Here is a 15,555-nt window from a genome sequence, read left to right as displayed (position 1 = left end):
ATTCAAAATACTACAATTAACCGTCATTTTTGATGGCACGGGGTCAGCTAGTAATATATTTATAATGAGAGGCAAGGTTCTGGATATCGGTTGAATATCGCCTTTCTCCCATTAATTTCTTATTCTTCGTGTTGCTAAGGCTCCAGCAGTCGAGTAAAGAAGTATTAGGCAAAACGCAGGTTCTCCATTAGTTCTATTTACAATATATATGTAGTGAAACTACCTATCGTCTCTAACACCTCGATCGTAAAAGTGAAAAACTGGATAAATGTAACCACCCGACTTTGGGGATCGAGTGGACATTGCGCCTCATTTTTTTTCATTCTTGCATATTATCATTTTATTTTAATTACCCCGATTTTATGTTTGCGTTTTGTACTGTCTTTATGTTTTGTGATGTCTTAAAAATTCTTTGTATAGCCTTTTATGGGTAATAAAGAAATCGGTATTTCGTCTGCCGCTACGTTCTGAGTTCAAATTCCGCCGAGGTCGACTTTGCCTTTCATCCTTTCGGTGTCAATAAATTAAGTACCAGTTGCGTAGTGGAGTCGAACTAATCGACTGGCACCCTTCCCCAAAAATTTCGGGCCTTGTGCCTAGAGTAGAAAAGAATATATATATTTTCTTAAGGGGGCGAGCTGGCAGAAACGTCAGCACGCCGGGTGAAATGCTTAGCGGTATTTCGTCTGTCTTAACGTTCTTTTTTGCCGAACCGCTAAGTTGCGGGGAATTAAGCACACCAACATCAGTTGTCAAGCGATGGTGGTGGGGACAAATACACACACACACACACACACATATACAATGGGCTTCTTTCAGTTTCCGTCTACCAAATCCACTCACAAGGCTTTGGCCGGTCCGAGGTTATAGTAAAAGTCACTTGCCCAAGGTGCCACACAGTGGAACTCAACCCGGAACCATGTGGTTGGTAAGCAAGTTACTTACCACACAGCCACTCCTGCGCCTCTATCTATCTATCTATCTATCTATCTATCTATCTATCTATCTATCTATGTGTGTGAATCTTTGTGTATGTGTTTGTACCCCCACCATCGTTTGACAACCGATGTTAGTGTGTTTACGTCCTCGTAACCTAGCGGTTCGGTAAAAGAGACCGATAGATGAAATACTAAGCTTACAAAGAATAAGTCACGGGGTCGATTTCTTTGACTAAAAGGCGGTGCTCCAGCATGGCCGCAGTCAAACGACTGAAACAAATAAAAGAATAAAAGAATACAATCAAATATGCTTCATCCCTCTTCAGTCACTTGATGCACTGCACGTGACAGGGTAACACGGTGTTGTTAATGACGACGACGGCGGCGGACGATAATAATGAAACGGCAATGATGGTGGTGGTGGTGATGATGAGGATTAGGATGATGATGATGATGATGATGATGATAATGATAGCAACGATGATGACGACGGAGTGAAATATAAGTGAAATCTTACCAGAGTGAAGTATCAAAATGGGAAGAATCGTCAAAGCTGTCTCTTAAGATAAAATCCTTTGTATGTATGGAAATTAGTTTGGGTCTCATGGAATCGCTAGGATCTGAAATTGGAATGGAATCTTTTATTATTTAAATGTACAGCTTTAAAACTATCGAACAGTTGGAGAATGTTTAATTAGTTCCTCCCACTCTCTCTTGGTATGTGTGTGTGTATGTGTGTGTGTGTGTGTGAGAGAGAGAGAGACTAGGTTTCTTGCTCCACTTTGCTAAATGGTTGTATGTTGTATATATATATATATATATATATATATATATATATATATATATATATATATATATATATATATATATATCATCCGAAGTGTACAGCGTTATATATCTATCACGACCGACCTTACCAATCGGTTTCACACTTGGGATGCCTACATACATACATGCATACACACGTACGTACGTACGTACACACACACACACACACACACACACACACACACAGAGTTTGTGTATCTATACGTTTGTAACCCCACCACTTGATGGGAATAATTACCGGCACCGAAGGTCAATTTAGTCGACCACATCCTTCAAGGTGGTGCCCCAGTATGAACTCAGTTCAATAAATGAAACAAGTAAAATAAAATAAAAGATAAAAAGAAAGTAATTTCAATTACCGTAAATCCTCGAGTATAGTCCACCCTTGAGTATAATACGCAGGGGATTTTTAGGGGGCTGTGCTTCTGAAAAACCTAAACCTTGTGTATAATACGCACCCCTTCTCTAACTTGAGTCAAGGAGATCTATATAACGTCCTTGGTTTGTAAACGTATATACGGTAACGTCCTTTATTATTATTGTATATATAACATAATGCAAACGTGTAGCTTATAACAGTAATAACCTCAGTGAAAAATAAATATCAAGTAAATTGCCGTTACATATTTATCACTTAGAAAGTTTTGCTTAGAAAATATTTTTCATTTTTAACCTCGTATATAGTACGCACTAGAAATGTTGACCTTTAAATTTTGGGAAAAAAGTGCGGATTATACTCGAGGATTTACGGTATTTATTACCAAAGATCATAAAATGGACTGAGTTTTCTCTTTTTTACCAAAATTACTTTGTACGGCCCTTTGTATGCATAGTTTCTTATTGTAAGACTGCAATCAATGTTTCAACTGAAATTCAATTCGGTCCTGTATCGTCGAGTTAAGGCTATCAGACAAACTTGTGACATGTTTGTTCAGAAATAGTTCTTTATCCGTTTAAGTTAACTGTATGAAGGTTGTAGACAGCGCGAGGAAAATACGAAACCATACACAAAGATTCAGGATATTTTCTGACTTGTAATTGTGTACGTCATCGTGCATCCACAGGTTTAAATAATTTATTTTCTAAAGTTACCACGATGTATCATAGTTTTCGTGTCTATTAAATCTCTTGAAAGTTCTTTGAAAGTATATCAACACTTGAAAGTACATCAACATAAGAGATTTCTGTAAATGACACGCATTTTGTGTTCAAAAGATTTTCCAATATAGACAGGTATTACTGGAGGAATGGAAAAAAATGCATAAAAAATTTTCTTTCGGAGCTTTAAATTTTCTTGTTAGACCACTAATGACAGAATCGATAATGATATAAAGAAAAGCAGATGTCCAAGTTAATGATTCTGCATACGTGTGGGAATGTTTTTCCTGCCTAACATCACTTGTCTGGTTCTTATCAAAAAATATCTTTCACTTTTTCTCGTTTGCTTGTAATTTCATTTCAATTTGCAGAACGTTAGTGATATGCTTTGGCTCTGTCAAATTGATCTTGTAGTGTCTGTAGATTTTCGAAGAGCATTTAGTTGATTACTTCTATATCTGAAATACCAGTTGCAGATGTTGTGGACAAGAATGTCGAACCAAGTGGATGGCATGGGAATTCATCTGAAAAAAAAAGCTCTCGTTACTTTATTTCTAGTCTTTGGCATCAAGCTGTTTCAGAACATCCCGAAGGGCCAATTTGATTCCACTGAAATTCGATGCAAATAACTTCATATTACCGATTCTGGCTGATCACTGGCTAGACGACTTAAAATGCAACGACTGACAACCTAATTTGGGCTTAGAAAAATGACTAGGATAAAATTTTGGACAAGAGAGAAAGATATTTCCGTTAATTAAAAAAAAATGTGTTTGCTTTAGTGTGAAGCTGTCGCACAGATTCAATTAATGATTTTCATATGGTGAGGAAATAGCGACTGGATTGTAATTAAGAAATATCTTCTGCACCCACTAATACATAACTGTATTTGCATAATTTTCATATCATTAATTGAAGCAACTTTTTAAGAGGAAGTAAATTTACTCAATGTTTCCTTTATCAGGTTTATCAAAAATCTGTTTTCTCTCGATAAGTTTTAAAAGATAGAAATCACTCTTGACTTTCACAGTCTATTCTTTGAAAGTAATATATATCATATGATTAATGGCATCTGTTTTATACATATGAAATCAGGCGTTACATCAACAATCATTAAATTTTGCCTTTGATCTTTTAGAAAGATTTATTTTAAAACGAGACCGGAGCACGGAAAAATAAATTCGTTTTGAGACTCATGTAACAAATAATCTCCCTGCAATCTTTTCCTGTTTCCCTAGCTTTCTTTGACTTGGTTGATGTGGGTTTTAAGCATAACCAGCCCCCAAAAGTTGCCATTGTGACCATCACTAATCACATGAGAGGTACTACGGAATGCTAATTCTTCTTTGTCTGAAATAAATTTGTCAATTAGAAATTATGCCGAAAAATGTTTCTTTCATCCGTTCGAATGAATTCCTTGTTTTAGTTCTCTCCATGATGCAGAATTCAATTTATATCAGTTACCATGTTCATGCTCAAGAATACTGACATACAAATCTCTCCATTCCCAGTAATTTATCATCTATTTTCTATTGTCAAAACTGATGAATTAACATCCATTCTCTATTGTCAAATCTGACGAATTAACTTAACTTTTTTTTGAAGGGTTGACATTGTAAATAAAATATAGTTTGTTTCTTGATGCTCAATACTGGCCAACCTCTCTCAGAATTAGCAACGTTGTAATTCCGGTGTTTAAAAATGACAACTGGAAAAGATTGCCGTTCACTATGACTTGGAAATGCTTTGAGCAAAGGAACATATCCTTTCTGCATATATTTTTCAATGTTTTCTACATTGTTTTGCATTAAATCTCCAATGTCAAATCCATTCCATGTGGTTTAATGAGATTTTTTTCCGAGTTTTATTGTTAGAAGTATACTGATTACTTATAGATATGATTTCTTCGGACATTATAGATGGATTAACAGTTCTGCTCTGAGGTCCTAACGAAAAGCGGCTACGGAAAGAAGCTAACAGACATGGATAATGCTCCACCGCCACTGCCACTCTCACGTCAGAGTAGAACAAAGAAGAGTAATTTGGTTTAATCTACCATATAACTTAGATGTTAACGCAATCATTGCCAGAAACTTACTAACTCAAGTAAAACAACACTACCGATACACAATAAAATAAACACTTTAACTCTCATAACTTTGAAGTCACCTATTCTTGCTTGGATAAAATTTTCTCCGACCACACTTCTGAAAATCCACACCTACACAACCTCACCTGCAACAACCAGCTTACAACAGTCGAAGGCTCTCAATCCTCCTCTCAGAAGATCCTGTCTTTCTAAATTAGCGATATATCAAACATCTATAATACTGCCGGATGATATCAAAAAGAACAATAGGGAACTCAACAACTCTGGGTGGTATCAAGAAGAATTACACAAGACCCATCATGAACACTTTCATATGCGGTTGCTACCAGCAACTACATTTATTTAGGTCAAAGCATAAGAAAAGCTCTACATCCATATCTTATTTTGCTTGACAGCTCGGGGACCTAGGATCTGAATGTCCGCCATTATCATGAAGTATCATCGATGAAACACTTCTATATAATATTATATATGTATTATAATGATATAATTGGCAGCTTATATGTGAAATATTACGCGTTTTCTAACGTCTATGGATGAAAATATATGTTATCAATATCAAAGAAACGAATATATAAATGTGTGACACAGTTTTTAACACATTTTGTAGCGACAAATCAAATCTCAATGTACAACTGGCTTACATATTTCGGTGTGATTGGGAATAATTTTCCTTAAGTTTTCTTACACTGTTTCTCTTCTTCAGTCTTTTGAACAGTCGGACCATAAAGCTCAAGGTTACAGTTGACGAAGCTTCAGTATTTAATAGGATATACTTACTTAATATTATGCACTGAGTATTTTCTCAGGTTTGTAAACGACAGAAAATTTTAAGTCAACACATGTAGAAAGAGCTAAAGTATTTATCAACAGGTTGATACAGCCCTACGTTACTTGAAATTCCATATATATGATTAACCACTTACTTCATCAGATATCTACGATCATCAGACTGATGTGAAATCAAACGATTTCATTGAGAGAATATCTTACGGATCAACAATGGCCTGGTCATGTCACGTGCACACACTGGCACTATCACACACACACACACACACACACACACACACACACACACACACACACACACACACACACACACACACACACACACACACACAGAATTGAAAAGTGAATAAGAATGACTTTTCTGATAATTATTTTCCACTTTAATGATTAAATGTTTCGAAATCGTTAGATGTTTACAAATCAGATCGTGACTCCGTTTTTCTCAGTGATGAGAGTTTTTTTTTTTAAAGTCTCTTTTTCAAAAGAAAAAAAAAACCCCGGTAAACAATGATCGCTGAGAAAAACAGTCACGATACGATTTATTTACATCAAATCGTTAAAGTGGAAAATAATTATCAGACAAGTCATTCTTATTCACTTTTTTAAAATGTGTACTACTGCACAAATGATTTTGCTTCTAATATGTGTGTGTGTGTGTGCGCATACATACATGCATACATCCACATCCACACACACACACACACACACACACATATATATATATATATCCACTTTTACTCTCTTTTACTTGTTTCAGTCATTTGACTGCGGCCATGCTGGAGCACCGCCTTTAGCCGAGAAATTCGACTCCAGGACTTATTCTTTGTAAGCCTAGTACTTATTCTATCGGTCTCTTTTTGCCCAACCGCTAAGTTACGGGAACGTAAACACACCAGCATCGGTAGTCAAGCGATAGTGGCGGGACGAACACACACACACACACACACATATATATATATATATATATATATATATATATATATATATATATATATATATATATATATATATATATATGTATACATTTATACGACAGGCTTCTTTCAATTTCCGTCTACCAAATCCATTCACAAGGCTTTGGTCGGCCCGAGGCTATAGTAGAAGACACTTGCCTAAGGTGCCACGCAGTGGGACTGAACCCGGAACCATGTGGTTGGTAAGCAAGCTACTTACCACACATACATATGGATTGTTGAACCTTTGTGTTTGCAGAGAAAGCACAAAGCGTATATGTTTCATTTGCAGGGACTTCTTACAGTGTAATTCTGAGTTTTATGATTTCGCTTATATAAGCGATTGAAGCACGCAAGCAGTGTGACAACTTATATAAGCAATAAGCAAAAGTATTCGTAAAAACGTCGCAATATTTGTCAATTGTGATTTGATTTGGAGACGGAAAAAAACTTTAAAAAATGTGTCCCTAATTCATCTGCTCATTACTATGTAAAGAATACTCAATATTTTCGTATACATACATACATACATACATACATACATACATACATACATACATACATACATATATATATATATATATATATATATATATATATATATATATATATATATACGTGCGAAACAACGTTTTCGTTTTCATGTCTACTATGTATAAAAATCACAAGTAATTATGGAATGTGACTCTTTTTGATAACGTTTTAGTGGTCATGAATATTTTTTTAAAAATATGAACATCATTCTAGGTATAACAGATTGTGACAGCTTCGTATAGCTTTTTATTCCATTGTGATCGATAATTACCTTCATGAACTAATGCTTTAGAAAGATATAATCCTTTAAATGCTGGATATAAAGATTGTGTCAATTACCAAGAAAAGAGTTTCGTGTGTTCGTATTATAAATGTTTTTCTGTTTATTTCCGTGGAAATAGAAAGGAATTTCTGCAGAGCTACCTAACCATAACGCTTTTTAAAAAAATCACAAATCATATAATATCTATAGTCTATAGGGCAATGCACAGTTGAAAGGTTTGGAAAAATTCTAGCAACATTAAAACCAACATTTAAACTTCAGAGAGGATTGCACCCTATTATGTTTTGTTTTCTGTCCTTTGTATTTATGAATATAGATATCGTTCTTTATGTAATATATTGTCTCTTTAAAGTTTCTGTCTTTTACCACATCATTCTAATAAATGAGTAGCATACTAAAATGATTCCTCTTCAGAAAGTAATTGGATTGAATGCTTGCTAATGCTATTAACTTAGGTTTTACATGATAATTAGGATTTGTATTAATATGCTGAAATTGCATGTTAGATTTATTGTAAAGGTAACATTTACTAGCGCCTAATTCTAGAGTTATATCTAAGAAATTAATTATACATAGAATAGTATAAGCTGTGGTGTTTACAGAGTTAACTCTGAATATTTTGATAGAATTATTTCCAACAGCCTCTATTGTTCGACTGTCAATAGTTTGAAAATGAATAGTGCACCATAATGGTAAAAGCTGAATTCTGTGGAGTAGAATATCTTTTGAACTTAATCTTAGCTGTACAATTCTATTAATGCACTAATCTCACGACTATTGGCTACACTAAATGCTATGTTTAATCTCCATCCCAAACAAAGAATTTTCACAAAATAGCATGAATAGCTGGAAATTCACTATGATATAATTTAAATGACCAACTAGGGTAAAAAGGCAAGGGAGACAATCTAGAAATAAGTTGTTTTAATAATATTTCATATTCCAACAATCAATTTTGTATCCTATCTGTATTATCATTGAGGTACAACATAAATATTGTTAGGATTTGAATTTGAAAAGAGAAGCAAAATAGTTAATGATGTAGAAATAATACTCAAGAATGTCTTACCTCCTTTTTCACAGAGCTGAAGAACTGTGGTATCTTTGAATAGCAAAACATTGCTGAGGGCTGCTGTGGCACTGAAAAATTAAATTGATGATTTACTGATGTAATGAAAATCTGTCTATCATATAATAATAATAATAATAATAATAATAATAATAATAATAATAATAATAATAATAATAATGATAATTAAATACAATTGCCTAAAATTTGAAATAGGAAGAATTTGGACCATGTGAACAGTAAAGGTCAAACCTATAATAATTGGTGTGCTGGGATAAGTAAGCCAAAATATAGACAAGTAGCTGAGGAAGATTGAAATAGAAGGTCCTGTAGGGCTCTTGCAGAAAGTTTGTCTCTTACAGACAGCAAGAATTGAAAGACTGCTGAAAACTTGTGGATACCTAAGGCTATCCACATAATCCCTACCAGGAATAACACTAAGCCTGAGACAAACCAAAATAATAATAATAATAATAATAATAATAATAATAATAATAACTATTATTATTATTATGATTTCAGTTTTGGTACAAGGCCAGCAATTTGGTGGTGGAAGTCAATTACATCGACCCCAGTGCTCAACTGGTACTTAATTTATTGACCCCAAAAGGATGAAGAGTAAAGTTGACTTTGACTAGATTTTCTTTTATCACATACATGAACCTAGATTTTGGGAGATAGTACAAAGAGGAAACATACAATCAAATAAACAGAAAAAATCATAAAAAACAAAAACAAAAATCTATTTTGGATAAAGGGTCAAAATGAACAATGGCAGGAAAGATACATTAAAAACAGATAATGACTAACTACGCAGAACTATAAAATAACAAGAACAGATGCTAACATGAAGACAACTGTGGACCCCATTATACAACTTTAGATTATCCTCGCATGTCAAAAATCAAGAAATTCTTACTTAATATCCTTCTGACTTTACAAAATGATCACCCAGATTAATATTTAATGTATTAATGGATTCGGATTCTTTTCTTTACTAGAACACACACATTCAAAAACAGTTATGTAGATAGCAGCAAGCAGTCATTTGTCTCCTCAAGATACGTCAGGCATAGAACTCTCTGAGAACATTACCTAGCAACAGAGATACAGAAAATTCGATGTATAAAGGAAATGAATTTAAACATTGTCCGATGCTATTTCAAGACTGTTATAAATCGTCGACATTTTGCAGGTGTTCAATGAATCTCCACTAGAAATCAGATACATCTTGCACTGAATAAAAATAGATCAGAATCCCTCCCTGCCACACACACACACACATGCCAAATATTTATCAGCCATAGGAACAATACCAACACTAGGTTTATCCACCATTTCTTCATGGATGAAATAGAACTGAAAGCTGCAAATGGTCTCCAGTTTGAGAGTTCCTTTATTATTACGAAACAATATTGTGAGGACATTGAAATGTTCTTTGCACTAAAAATGTACAAGTGACAAAACAACGTGACAGATTGATCAGCTGAGCAAATGATTCGGAACTCCAGGCAGGGAAGGGAATTCTGGGATTGGACATTTCTCTTGTCTACAGATATTTAATGAAAATAATAATAATCATTACCACAAAATAAATCATCAGATTTTTTTTATCCAAAGAAGATAAAAGTTGTTAGCAACAAATAAAAACATAACAGATTTAAAATGTACTGGATAGAGATAACAGCAGCAATACTAAACAGTTCCTTTACATAATGCTTGTATTCGATATTGTACATATTTGCAAAAATATAGCAAAGTACTAAGTCAACAAAATATTTAAGTGACAAATAATGCAAGCATAGAATGATGTGCGTTATTTCTTTACTACCCACAAGGGGCTACACACAGAGGGGACAAACAAGGACAGACAAACGGATTAAGTCGATTATATCGACCCCAGTGTGTAAATGGTACTTATTTAATTGACCCCGAAAGGATGAAAGGCAAAGTTGACCTTGGTGGAATTTGAACTCAGAACGTAGCGGTAGACGAAATACCGCTAAGCTTTTCGCTTGGCGTACTAACGTTTCTGCCAGCTTGCATAGAATGATGTGTGTGTGTGTGAAAAGTGAATAAATGAGAAATATGAATGATTTGACAAAATCATTAAGAATGTTAATTACTAACTTCTTTAGTAATTAACACTGTCATATTAAAACATTTATAATGTCAGTTAGAGCATGATCTGTTGTGTTGCACTGAAATATAACAAAGATTCCATGGAACGCAGTATGAGATATCTGTTAAAAATGTGCCACACACTACACAAAAAGTCTATCAGTCAACTACTGTACATTCCTAGGAGAAAAAGAGGTTAATGCCATCTTAAGGCACTGGACATTTGCCCAGAAGCCCCATAGGCCTCGGGATCCAGGGCAAACTTATGTATGAAGGGGTGATGAAAAGTTCCTGACTTTAGGTAAAAGAAAATACAAAAGAATCAGTTAATTATGATTGTATTCAAGAAATTCAACAAATTCACACTTATTGTAGCAGTCCTTCAGTTTCATAAAAGGTTTTGGCCTTTCTCGATATCCTTAAAGGCAGGAACTTTTCAGCACCTGCTTGTATGCTGTAACTGTGTTAGTGGAGGTCCCCAAGAACATTATTTTTCCCAGTGGGGTGGGGTGGGGGGTTATATTGCAGTTGAGGTGGCCTTAAAGGTGGTAGTGGACTTTTGAGCATTAACAGACAAGAAGGCTGTTAATGCTGTCCACTCCCGATCTAATATATCTGCAGCATTAAAATGCAAGAAATTGGATTAATCTTAAAACAGTTGAAGTGTGAACATAAAGCAGCAGTGAAAACAGATATCGATCAATCATGATGACCAATACTTCCCACAAACAGGATATCAGATATATAAACAAAAAATAGTATATCTGGTCTGGATGAGTAAATTCATCTGATTGGAGTATCTGAATCAACAGCTTTCATTGATATATGTGCAAGTTATCACCATTAGGTATATGGACAGAAATAGTTACACTACTTGCTCTATAGATGACAAATGTGGTCTCCTGTGTGGTGTATTTTTTGAAACAATGGATTACATGGTAACAAGTTGTCCCATTCTAGTTCCCCCCAGAATATACTAAAAGACACAATAGCATAATGAAGCTGCTTTATGTAAACCTAAAGATAAATTTTCAGTGTGGTAAGTAGCTTGCTTACGAATCACATGGTTCCGGGTTCAATCCCACTGCTTGGCACCTTGGGCAAGTGTCTTCTACTATAGCCTCAGGCTGACCAAAGCCTTGTGAGTGGATTTGGTAGACAGAAACTGAAAGAAGCCCGTCGTATATATGTATATATATGTATGTGTGTGTATATGTTTGTGTGTCAGTGTTTGTGCCCCCAACATCGCTTGACAATCGATGCTGGTGTGTTTAGTCCCTGTAACTTAGCAGTTTGGCAAAAGAGGCCGATAGAATAAGTACTAGGCTTACAAAGAATAAGTCCTGGGGTCGATTTGCTCAACTAAAGGCAGTGCTCCAGCATGGCCACAGTCAAATGACTGAAACAAGTAAAAGAGTAAAAGCGATATGTAGTTATTAATGGTAGTAAAAAACGAATTAGCAAAATTATTGCTTATATACAAAGCTAGTGATATAAAATGATCAAAACCAGAAAGTAATTGAAGCAACCGGAAATAGCGAGAATTTTTTATGCTTTCTTCTTTATTTTATTTATTTAATTATGTTTTTGATTGCTGAGATCAAAAAAAAAAACTTTGCTGAGAGAACTCTAATAACCGAAGTGAACATTGAAACCATTTAAATTCAACTTACACAAATGAGAATTATGTTGCTAATAGAAACAAATATCTTGTGTATAAAGGAAATACTTCATAAAAAACATCATAGCTTCACTCCTCCTCCTCCTCCTCCTCCTCCTCCTCCTCCTCCTCCTCCTCCTCCTCCTCCTCCTCCTCCTCCTCCTCCTCCTCCTCCTCCTCCTCCTCCTCCTCCTCCTCCTCCTCCTCCTCCTCCTCCTCCTCCTCCTCCTCCTCCTCCTCCTCCTCCTCCTCCTCCTCCTCCTCCTCCTCCTCCTCCTCCTCCTCCTCCTCCTCCTCCTCCTCCTCCTCCTCCTCCTCCTCCTCCTCCTCCTCCTCCTCCTCCTCCTCCTCCTCCTCCTCCTCCTCCTCCTCCTCCTGGATGATCCATAATGAGCTTCATCACCAGAAAAAATGATATTTTTTGATATTTTATTTTCAGAACGATTGGAACTGTGGCCATAACCCCAGTTAGTCCTGCCAGACAGGTGAAGTTGATGAGGTGACTTACATTTTTATTGGCTTATTTCAGTAGGGAAGTTCTAAAGATGTTGCTGTTCAGAGAATAAAGTATTTGGGTGTGATGTGGGGGGATTGGAATGGAGACATTGTACTATGACATAATTGAACTTTGAGTTATGTCAGAATTTTAAAAAATGTGGGAGAGAGAATGCTCTGATGATGCACTTTGCTGTGAAATAGTTTGAAAAAAAACCTATCCTATTTCAGAGATGGGTGGTTGACAGAATTCATGGATGAGATGCCACTTTGCAAAGAGATTCTCATGAAAGGTAATATCTAGAGTGTAGTGATTCCCAAAGTAGAGCAAAGGAGCTGGCAGACCCAAGAAAGGTACTTGAAGACAAGGCAGTAATGAGGGGACATTGGCAGATAAAGAATGAGGGGAAGGATAAAGAATGAGGAAAATAATACAAATTAGTAGTTATTCATAAAACTGTCACCTGAAATAATTACAGCAATAGGGTGGTCATATTTAGAGAATAATATAAAAAATAAATAATAATACACACAGCTATAGTATTATATATATATTTTTTAGGTGCAGGAGTGGCTGTGTGGTAAGTAGCTTGCTTACCAACCACATGGTTCTGGGTTCAGTCCCACTGTGTGGCACCTTGGGCAAGTGTCTTCTACTATAGCCTTGGGCCGACCAAAGCCTTTTGAGTGGATTTGGTAGATGGAAAGAAGCCCGTCGTATATATATGTATCGTTTAACGTCCGCTTTCCATGCTAGCATGGGTTGGACAGTGTGTGTGTTTGTGTGTCTGTATTTGTCCCCCCACCATCACTTGACAACCGATGGTGGTGTGTTTACATCCCCATAACTTAGCGGTTCAGCAAAAGAAATCGCTAGAATAAGTACTAGGCTTCCAAAGAATAAATCTTGGGGTCAATTTGCTTGACTAAAGGCGGTGCTCCAGCATGGCCACAGTCAAATGACTGAAACAAGTAAAAGAATAAAAGAGTATTGGTATAACCCTTGCAGAACCAGAGAAGAAACAAGAAATGTTGGTGGTACTGTATCAAATAAGTAAAGGATGGTTTTATTCTGTTACCGACAAACAAACTTTTACCAATGTGCTGATTTGTCAAAGTGAGTTTTCCAATGAATCTGTGAAATCTCCAAGATCAGGAGAGCACTTAAAAAATCATACTGACAAAACAAATAAAGATTCTTCTTACTTTAGAGCACTTCAAAACCACTTATGCAATCAACCAATATTGTCAGGTATGTTTTCACTATGAATAAACAAGAAAATGAGGGAGTCTACGCCCTCATAAAAATTTCAATACTGATTACCAAATCCGGAAAGCCACAGACTATTGATGTAGGACTGATCCTACCAGTTGTTATTGGGGTTCTACAAACCATGATGCACAAACATCTGGGATAATCAATAAAATTCCTTTAAGTGATATACAGGGTGTTCACAAAGTCTGGGTACATGGGGATTAAGACATAGTTTAAGAAATTATCATTTCTTATATTTAATTGTTTATGTTATGATTTTATTTACTCCAAGTACCCAAACTTTGTGGACACCTTATATAATGTCAATGAATTGTCAAAATAGATTCAGTTGAGAAAGACACATTACATAATCTTCTTCCAGGCCTAATCGAATTTCATTAAAACTGTATAAAACAATTTTATTAGGGAATGAAGATTTACTGTTTACATTCAGTCAGTTCATTAAAAAAGTAAAAATAACTCAAGCATTATTATTTGCTGGCTATTTTGCCGATTCTGTATCCTTATTTTTAAAATGAGGTGTAATTTGAGAGAAATTTGACTGCTATTTCTAGCAACCACACATAAGCTATTGCATAGCATAATACATATTGCATGGAACAGAATTTTTTATTTAAAGAATACAGCAACATAAGGTGTTACTTTTATCAATTGTATGCTATTACATGTACTATAACACAATATATAAGAAGTCTTGCTATTCTTATCTCCTAGATGGCTATTGTTATAACAGACAATGAAACAGCTATTGAAACTAGAAATATAAATGATCTCAGGTCAGCCAGTGCGTTTCTATTCAAACAACTGTCATTGTTAGAGACATCAATCATATATTTAATGGATTACATAAACCAGAACTTACTGAATGAATGTTGCTGATGTGGAAAAACTTATTGTGTTTTATCTGATTGTACAAAGCAACAGATATATATGAATATGTAGAGTGGTTCCATGAGAGAATACTAATGAAAGCCAACTTTGAAAACTTAGAATGAAAGAGAAATTTAAAGGAATTTTCAAACAGAACGTTTTACAAATAGAAGAGTTAACATAAAAAGGGACCATCATTAATCATAAATTTCAGCTGAAAATGGAAGATTCAATCAGCCTCCTTAAATTAGATAAGTTTATTCTTTCACATTCTTATTTTGTTTTATCTTCCACAGGTAGTAGTAGTAGTAGTAGTAGTAGTGGTGGTGGTAGTGGTGGTGGTGGTGGTGGTGTTAGTGGTGGTGGTGGTGGTGATGGTGGTAGTGGTGGCGGTGGTGGTGATGGTGGTGGTTGTAGAAGTAGTAGTAGTAGTAGTGGTGGTGATGGTGATGGTGGTGTTGTTGTTGATGGTGGTAGTAGTAGTGGTGATGGAAGTAGTAGTAGTGGTGGTGGTGGTGGTGGTGGTGGTGG

At 35.4% G+C, this 15,555-nt stretch overlaps 1 protein-coding gene across 2 annotated transcripts in view; it reads right to left on the bottom strand.

Annotated features, from left to right (window-relative positions):
* Positions 1 to 15,555, bottom strand: part of LOC106875197 (reelin) — a 221,159-nt gene that overhangs the window by 167,563 nt on the left and 38,041 nt on the right. For both annotated transcript variants that reach the window (XM_089350383.1, XM_014923240.3), the window contains exons 4-5: positions 8,603 to 8,673; positions 1,456 to 1,558 (exon numbers count right to left, since the gene is read on the bottom strand). In XM_089350383.1, the coding sequence (XP_089206509.1) occupies positions 1,456 to 1,558; positions 8,603 to 8,673 (174 nt within the window). The remainder of the gene's footprint in view (positions 1 to 1,455; positions 1,559 to 8,602; positions 8,674 to 15,555) is intronic.

Source organism: Octopus bimaculoides, chromosome 4 (assembly GCF_046866305.1).
Source record: "Octopus bimaculoides isolate indiv1 chromosome 4, ASM4686630v1, whole genome shotgun sequence".
In the NCBI taxonomy this organism is placed as follows: Eukaryota; Metazoa; Mollusca; class Cephalopoda; order Octopoda; family Octopodidae; genus Octopus; species Octopus bimaculoides.
Note: the sequence above shows the minus strand (reverse complement) of the source record. Positions and strands in the feature narration are given on the sequence as shown.